Here is an 8566-nt window from a genome sequence, read left to right as displayed (position 1 = left end):
TTTCCTTCAACTTACGACTCCTTTTTTGCGGGTAAGGTAAGTCAGGCCTGGCTTTCCTTTGGAGCACCAAGCCTGTGATGAATTGCTATAATTTCTGACACCTCGTATGAAAACTGCATGTGCAGTCTGATTACATTGCAAGACTGAGGCTTGGGAACTTACTCTACGTTTAATTGGATGGCTGAGAATGAAAAGTTACCAAAAGTAAAGGATTTCTGTTTGACTTTCAGGGCATGGTGAGTGTGCTACAGACCTTGACTCCGGTCGACGGCGGGCAGGATTTGCTGGTAAGCTGGGCATCTGTATCTGAATAAAGGAAAAATAATCTTAATTCTGTTTTCAAATGTCGTTATTCCATGTTCTGCAAAAGGCTTCGTTTGTACTCCTGCGGTCTGTAAAGGGGTACTCATGAAAGTAAAGCCTCCTACTTTTAGAACTCTGCTCTAGAGTGAGCTTTTAGCCTGTTCAGTGTCAGTGATAGGTTTCAGGGCACTCTAGTCTTGGTAACCAGCTTCCATGAGAGACTGTTTTGGTGAGGGTATTGGTACTTGTGGAAGCCAGAATAAGCCGCAGGATTCTGCTTCCACTGGTGAATTCTGAAGACACCAGGCCTGGCTTGCTTGTGAATCCCTTTAGCCCCACTAAGCCATCCTGCTGGCCCTGGAAGGTGATTTTCCACAGATGACACAAACTCCAGAAAACAACTTTATTGGGGAATTTTGAAGACAGGTTTCCACTCAAGTTTGTGGTTGATAACACAACATGGGAAGAACTGGGACAACCTGCTGGGTGGTGACTTGTTTGTAGTTCCCTCACATTTCTGTGATCTAAGTCTCACAGTGAGTGGGCTGGAAGCAGGCTTCTGGGGGTTAACTAGACGGTAATGACCAAGCCCTGGGTGGGGTCCCACCTGGGCTCTATGATGCCGTCCTCTGCTACAAGTGCCATCATGGCATGGTTTATATGCTATAATACCACTTCTGTGGTGGCCTCTGGGGCAAAGGGGTGATAGCGTTTAGCCTTGCACACGAGTATCCACTGGGTCAAGCCTATAGACTTCCGGTACAACTCAGCAGGGCAGGGCTTCTTCAGGAGTGGAACTGAGATCAGCCAGGTTCAGAGTCGACAGCAAGAGACCCCTCGCCCCTCCCTCTTGACATAGTCGTGCAGCCTGAAGTGTGGCTCCTTGGGAGCCTTCGTGGATCGCTGCTTCAGTTCCCTGAAGAGCAGGGATGACAATAGAGCACATGTGGCCTGTGCAACCTCTTAGAGGTTTATGGCCTGGAACATAAGGGCAGTGTTTGTGTTGACTGTCAGGACTTACTTTGCTATGGCTGTGAAAGCCAAGTCCACATTGAGGCCAGTCTTTGCGCTCGTTTCCATGAAAGGCAGCCCATACTCCTGCAAACAGCTGCTGCCAGGGGGGTGCTGGCCCAATGGGGGCAAGCCCAAGTGTTACAGCCTTAAAGCCACCCTTATCGCCCACCCTGTATTGACTCACCTTGGCTAATTTCTCCCCGTCTTCCCTTTTTACCACACGTTCTTGGGTAGAGTCTACCTGGCTCAGGCACAGAAATTTTGTTAGTGGCAGTCCATGCCTTGCCCTATTGGGCCAGGCTGGAGAGAACAGGTTAAAATTCCCACCTTATTCCCCAGCAGCATGAGCACCACGTCCTGCTGGGCATATTCCTGGATCTCTGTCAACCAGGCCTGTATGGGGAGAGCTGGGACCAGTTTCAAGGCTGGTCCTTGCCACCTCTTTGGGTGCCTTTTCCTAGAAGCCCTCCCATGTTTGGAATGGTACCCACATCACTGGTACCTTATCCTGGTGATCCTGTTAATGGAGCCAGTTGCCACTCAGGCCCGATGGATTAGTGAATACCCAACTTGGCCACCATGAGCTCAGAGAGGTTCTATGAGTGTTCTTGATGCCTGCCATTTAGACAGTCTGGGCCCATTCCCCCACCAAGAAGGCCACTGACCTGAATGTTGTCAAAGGAGTCCTTGTTGGTGATGTCATAGAGTAGCAACAGTGCTGAATACAGAAAGTAATGAGGACATCCCTGGGGTCCAGTGGCTCCTTAGCTACCCACGTTTAGACTTTACAAGTCACAGGGTACCACATCGCCCTCTGCAGGGCATTTGTGCTCACCCCCTTCCCCCATGCTAGTAGGTCACCCAGACTCCTGTGGAGAACTGGTCTCCATATCTGTGGGCTTACCGTGAGCATCCCGGTAGTAGGCATGGGTGACACTTCGGAACCGCTCCTGACCAGCTGTGTCCCAGATCTGTGGCAATAGGCACTGGTCATACTGCCCAACCTCTCCCTGGTGTCTCCAGCCCCAAACCCGCACTCCTGTTACCTCACCTGCAGCTTCACCTTCGTGCCATCCACATCCAGAACTTTATTCTGAAACAGAACCAGCCAGCAACATTAAGGATGCCTGCCATCCTGTGGCCTGGGGGATCCTGAGGTTGAAGTAGGAGAGGAAGTCATGCAAGCCATGACTGAACCCCCACTGGTGGGCAGTTGGGAGATCCCTACCCCATTTCTACAGTACCTCCTAGTTCTGCTCTGAGAACTTAAACCAGCCTAAACGTCACATGCTTAAAATCAGATGCTCCTAGCAACTGCATGGTATCCCCTGGTACTGCTCCCAGCATCAACCCTGGGGGCATCCTCTTCAGATGACCCTGCCTGGGCTCTTCCTCAGATGGCTACCCTGATACTAGGTAATGGCCAGCTGTGTCCACTTTGGGGCCTTGCTTACCACCCCCGCACACCAGGTCCTACTACACAGGTTCCCACTTGTCAAGAGTGTAGCACTACTAGTGTACTGTTTCTGCTTAAAGACTTCAACTAGCTTAGAAGTCATCAATGGTACAAATGGTACACTGTGCCCCAGTTTCCCCACCTGGAGATGGGGATAGATAGGGCAACTTTGACTTAATGAGCTACTATGTACACTGAAAACTACATCCTAATTTCACACACACACACCGCCAACCACTAGGACACCCATTTCTAAGGGGCTGTCTGACTCTACTGTGCCCACAGAGCTCAGAACTATGGCTGGTACATAGGTAATAGCCATAAATTTGCTGTCTGTAGGTCTAGACCTGTCCCTTTGAAGATTAGACATCAGGCTGGAATGCCCACCCACCTGTCATCCCAGGCTAGGCCTAGCTCCCCCTTTTTCCAGAGCTGCTGTCAGTGCTTCTAGGTCTCCAGGGAATCAGACTCAACCATCTGCCTGGCAAGGGAGGATATTTTGCCTTTCCTGCACTCTGAACAGGGGTGCAAACCACACAGCCCTATCTTCCTCCCAGGAGCTAAGAGGAGGCAGGAGTGTGGGGGAGGGAGACCAGGATAGGCAAGAAACACCTGCTCAAGCTTGTCCTACTCACTGGCACTTCAGCCTTCTTTCTGGACTCTAGGACCTAGAGGGCTTGAGAAGACCTGCAATCCTCAATAAAGAAAATTTCCCACTAGAGGACCCCCAACCCCCTTTACTGTCCCCAGAGTGGGCCTTCCTCCCAACCTCCTGCTAACTGGATCTAATTAAAGGGTGAGAAAAATGCAAATTCAGGATTTGCCAAGAACACACCGGCACCTCAGCACATGAGATTCAGACTGGGTAAGGGGTTGGGAGGGCTCTGATGCTGGAGATCCTAGGACCCTGCCTGGGATCTAAGGAGGTCTCTTCCAAGCTGCACTGCATTATAGTAACTAGAAAATTCCCAGTACCTCCCATAGCCTTGGGTCCCCTCTTTGGTGGGAGAGCAACATTGGCCTAAAGAACAGGCCTTGAGTTTCCTCTCACTGTCACTACCCTAGGGCTCAGGTATAGCTAAGCATAGCATCAGCCCATGGTAAGAACAGAACTCTGCTGCAGCTGAATGACAGCACCTTTGGTGTTGGGAGGCTTCCCTAGGACCCTCAGCTGTTAGGAGGCAGCTGGTTTGGTAACTAAGCTCTCATCCCCTGGACCTATGGACTCATTAGGAGATGGAGAAACAGCCGGCCAGGGTACTGGGAGGACTACGTGTAAGAATCATAGTACAGCTGGACCCAGTCAGAGCTCAGGACATCAGCCTCCACTCTCACCCGGAAGTCGATGCCCACAGTGGAAATGAAGGTACCAGCCAGGAAAGCCCCATCCTTGAAGCGCACAAGCAGACAGGTCTTCCCCACACCAGAATCCCCCACCAGCATGACCTAGAATAGATATGAGGGTCAAGAATTAGGTTTGGGGCTGAGGGCCTTGCCCACCTAGAGATGCGTCTGGTCTGCCTTGAGCTGTGGGGGAGGGGCAGGAGAGGAAATGAATGTTCCAGGCCTGTAGGTACAGCATAGCCTGGGGAAATACAGCAAACATGGTCCCCAATAGCTTGGGTGCCCAGCTTCTCTACCCCTGGTAGTCCTGTGCCACCTCTCCCTCCAACAATGCCACCTTAATCAATGGGGAGGGAGGGACTGCTGTCCCCATCCAAGATCTTACCTACCCCTCCTCCATAGACATCATACTTGATCTTGGAGGGCAGCATTTGGGGCCTATGGGGAGCAGAGCATGAAAATGCAGCTGGAACATCCATCCTACAGAGACCTGTGGGGACTCAGTGCCAGGGGCTTCTTCAGTTCCAGCAAAGACACAAATCTCAGCAGCAAGGCTCAGTAGAGGTTTGCCAAACAGCTTTGTAAGTGAACAGGGGCTAGGGATCATCTGTGGGCCTGAGGGGCAGACTGGCAAAGTCTCTCCCTCCCCCCACAGCCCTGCTGCCAAAAGCTCCAAAACCCAATGATGGCCCTGCTTTCACAGGTCAAATTCACACAAGCTTCGGTTTTGGTCTGGGGGGGGGGGGTGGCCACTTTCTCAACCCTTCCAGAAAAAGGAGACTTACAGCCCCTGGGGGAGAGAGAGGGGAAGCAGCATATGGATGGGAAATGTGTGAATGGAGCAGTGGTAGGACAGCTTTCAGAACCCCTTGCTTGGTCTTACAGTAGATGGAGTAGGGGCAGGCACGGCCAGCTGTTGAATACCCCAAACCCAAGCCTAATAGTTGTGTGTGTGAATATATGTTTGTGTCAATGTGTACACGCGCGTGCGTGCACGCGCGCGCGACAATCTAAGGTGCTGACTGGCTAGCTGCGAGGTGCTGCTCTGGCCAGTTCAGCTGCAAAGGTCCGCACAGCTCTGCACTCTTCCCCAGAGGCCCTCCCAACAGTCTAGTATCCAAAGCCACCTGCTGCACTCCCATGGCGTGGAGGTGCCTAGCTCACCTTGAAAGCAACGTCGTAGAAGTCTCCAGTGCCACCAAGCGAGGGCCGGCTCGACTGCGGGGTCCCGTTGGGCAGCGCCTCTGGTCCAGGACGCGCAGTCATGGGACATGCCAGACGGGACCGATTGGCGGCAGTGGGCAACGTAGAAGCAGCAGGCACACTCCCCCCCTTGCTCTTGGGGGTCTTCTTCCTGGACATGGTTCTCAGTGTGCTCCCGTTGCTGCTACCGCGCCCTGGGACGTCCCACGCCCGGTGCCCGCCAAGCCAGACTCGGACCCGAACTCGTCCCGCAGCAGCGGCAGAAGCAGCAGAAGCAGCATCTCCAGCACTCGGCTCCTGCCCCGCCCCCGCCTCCCTGGAAGCGCAGCCACTCAGGCCCAGCCTCCCACCGCCGCAGCCAATAACCGCTCTGAGGCGGAGCCATGCAAATTAGCTCGCCGCTCAGGGGACGGAGTCAGGAGGTCTCAGCAAGGCTCTAGGTGTTCACCCTAAATAAAGCTGCTCTGTGTTAACAAGGACCCCAACTGTCTGCATCTAGTGTGAAGAAGCACCAGGATCATGTGTCCTCTCGGTGCACTGTTCCTTACCCCAGTCTTCAGTGTCCCAGCTTAGGAACCAAGCTCAATAGACTGGACCCCAGACCTGAGACATGGGTGTGTTCTGAGATGAAGGGGCTGGGGCAGAAGGCTGAGAAGTCAGCCTGAGATTCTGTTTCTTCTCAGCAAGAGATGCCAGCCACCTGACACTTGTTCTCAGTGTTGTACCCTACAGGTCAGGCAGATCCAGGAAGCTCACACACTCAGGCTTCACAAACAATCCCTGCTATGCCTGAGCACTCTGGGCTCAGCTGATCAAAGACAGAGTGAGGAGGTTTCTTTTCCTCATAGACTTCGCCACCTAGGCTGAAGCATGAGTATCTGAGGAAAGAAAGGAAGTGGGTATCACAGCCAGCATCAGGCCCTCTGAGATAACCCTTGCAAGACCCCTGCCCTGAGAGCCTAGTAGATAGGAGGTTCTTCCCCAGAAGTGACTGGTCTGTAGTCTTTCCATCTTAGTTTCTCATGCAAAAGTGTCAGTGTTGATTCTCTAGACCCCAAACTGGTCCAGGACCTGGTATACCCCACCTCCGGGAACTGACTCTGCTGCCCTATCTACACTGACCAGAGGAGCTCTGTCTGAAGCCTCTCACCCAAGACATGCCAGTCTGGAGAATGAGGCTTCAGAGATCAGAGGTGAGGACAGTGGGTACAGGAGGGTGGTGCCCTTGAGACAGGATATTTCTTGGTGTTCCTCTGGGATGGCCTAGCTGTCCTCCTGTCACCAAAACTGGACCTCTTGGAGGCCCCCTGAGCCTTCTAAACTGGCAATGAACAAAGCATGAATAATTCACTGCCTCTGGGGTTCAGTGCCTGAAAGGACCCAGAGTATTTCCTAGACAGGGCCTTGCTGTGGCCTGCACTGCCCTGCTGCCATGAGCTAGGTGTGCTAGTCTGTGTGGTAGGTATTGCTCTAACAGCTTCCAATGGTCAGATGGGAAAACTGAGGCTCAGAAAGGCAACAGGGAGCTGCTGTCCATGATCTCCAGGCTAGTGCATGGCAGCAATAAGGCTGCTCTTGGGAACACTGGCTTCATGTCCTATGGTTCAGCTTTACCCATCAGGGACCTATTATTGTAAAGCAAACCCAGCAAAGCCTCAGGTCTCCTTTCATTGGCTCCCTTCACTGATCTCCTACCTCTTTCAGGCCAGTCTCAAGATCTGTGTGTCCTGACCTAGAGTGGGAGTACTATTGTATTCCCTGAGGGAACCAGATAGCCCACTCTTACAAAGCCAACCTCAGCTGGGAACCTCAACAGCCTGTGCCTACTTGCTCTAGGAAGTAGCTCATACTTCCAGCTGCTGCCTAGAATATGTCCAGTATGTGGGATAAAAACAAAGAGTCAGGGCCTGTGGGATGGCTCAGTGGCTAAAAGGCATCTGCTGCCATGCCAGAGGACTTGAGTTCAATCCCCAGGCCCCACATGGTGGAAAGGGGAATGGATCCCCACAAGTTGTCCTCTGACCTCCATATACTTGGTGTGGTAAGTGTATACCTGCACACTTGTGCATGCACCCAAAGTAATCAGATAAAAACAAGGAGTTCACGTTTGGATGCTGTGGGGCAGGGTCTGTGAGTGAGGAATTTTGGATGTGAGTAATGAAAATGGGTCAAGCAGCCGGGCAGTGGCACACACCTTTAATCCCAGCACTCAGAAGGCAGAGGCAGTCGGATCTCTGTGAGTTCGAGACCAGGACAGGCTTCGAAGCCACAGAGAAACCCTGTCTCAAAAACCAAAAAAAAAAAAAAAAAAAAAAAAAAAAAAAAAATTAGGGCAGGCAACTAGGAAAAGAGAGGGAACAGGGAAGATGGAAAAGGTGGAGGGCAGACAGACGTACAGACGTGCCTTTACAATGAGGAGCCTTTACATAAAACCCAGGTCTCTGCTGAATCCTGAGAAACTTTGCAGCTCTCTGCTCCCCATGGCTCTGCTCATCTTTGATCACTGTATCTCATGGCTCTCTTTCTGTTCCCATCTGTTTCTCACCCTGGAATATAAGCTTTCTGGGCACAGGAAGCAGCTTGTCTTGGTCACTGCCATATCCCTGGCAGCCAGCTCCTGGCCTCAGTGAGTAGTTACTAAATTGTCAAAAGAAATGTAAGTTAGAAACTAGGCATGGTGGTGCATGCCTTTAAATCTAGTACTTATAAGGCAGAGGTAGGCAGGTCTCTGTGAGTTAAAGGTGAACCTGGTCTATATAGCAAGTTCTAGGCCTGTCAGAGCTACATAGTGAAACCCTGTTGTGGAATATTTGTTTAACTAGGCAAAGATGTGTTACATTTATTTATGTTGTGGAATATTGCTTTAACTATGTAAAAATGTATTTTGTTTTGTTTGCTTGTTTTGGTTTTTCAAGACAGGACTTCTCTGTAGCTTTGAAGCCTGTCCTGAAACTCACTCTGTAGACCAGGCTGGCTTCAAACTTGGAGATCCACCTGCCTCTGCTTTCCCAGTCCTGGGATTAAAGGCATGTGCCACCACCGTTCAGCAAGGCCAAGCATTTATAATTAATATTGTCTCCATGTCATGATTTTGGGGGCTGGCAGTCCAAGAAATCCTACTGCAAAACCCTGTCTCAAAGTTAATTAAATAATTAAAATAAAAATAAAGAGTTGGGTATGGGGGAGATGCCTGATCTACATAGTGAATTCCAGAACATCCAAGGCTATATTGAGACCCTATCTCAA

General features: G+C 51.3%; 1 protein-coding gene and 1 non-coding gene across 2 annotated transcripts; one reads left to right on the top strand and one right to left on the bottom strand.

Moving 5' to 3' along the window:
* The first annotated feature begins 69 nt into the window (after window positions 1–69).
* LOC127219869 (small nucleolar RNA SNORD60) lies at window positions 70–152 on the top strand. The gene has a single exon (XR_007834302.1). It is a non-coding gene; the product is annotated as a small nucleolar RNA SNORD60 (small nucleolar RNA).
* A 1072-nt stretch (window positions 153–1224) lies between these two features.
* Rab26 (RAB26, member RAS oncogene family) lies at window positions 1225–5479 on the bottom strand. Its single transcript, XM_051181574.1, has 8 exons — window positions 5282–5479; window positions 4109–4219; window positions 2369–2410; window positions 2222–2288; window positions 1983–2035; window positions 1645–1710; window positions 1502–1558; window positions 1225–1401 (listed from the first exon to the last, which is right to left on the bottom strand). The coding sequence occupies exons 1-8, from the start codon at window positions 5477–5479 to the stop codon at window positions 1321–1323; spliced, it is 675 nt and encodes a 224-aa protein (XP_051037531.1). The 3' UTR covers window positions 1225–1320.
* Window positions 5480–8566: the final 3087 nt, after the last annotated feature.

This window comes from Phodopus roborovskii, unplaced genomic scaffold (genome assembly GCF_943737965.1).
Source record: "Phodopus roborovskii unplaced genomic scaffold, PHOROB, whole genome shotgun sequence".
NCBI classification, from domain to species: domain Eukaryota; kingdom Metazoa; phylum Chordata; class Mammalia; order Rodentia; family Cricetidae; genus Phodopus; species Phodopus roborovskii.
Note: the sequence above shows the minus strand (reverse complement) of the source record. Positions and strands in the feature narration are given on the sequence as shown.

Excerpts from the sequence above, each read along its gene's own strand:
- Rab26 (XM_051181574.1), bottom strand. The coding sequence starts at position 5,479 with ATGTCCAGGAAGAAGACCCCCAAGAGCAAGGGGGGGAGTGTGCCTGCT. Across the intron at positions 4,220-5,281 it reads TCTACGACGTTGCTTTCAAG|GTCATGCTGGTGGGGGATTC; the intron begins GTGAGCTAGGCA and ends TATCTATTCTAG. Across the intron at positions 2,036-2,221 it reads CTACTACCGGGATGCTCACG|CACTGTTGCTACTCTATGAC; the intron begins GTAAGCCCACAG and ends TTCTGTATTCAG.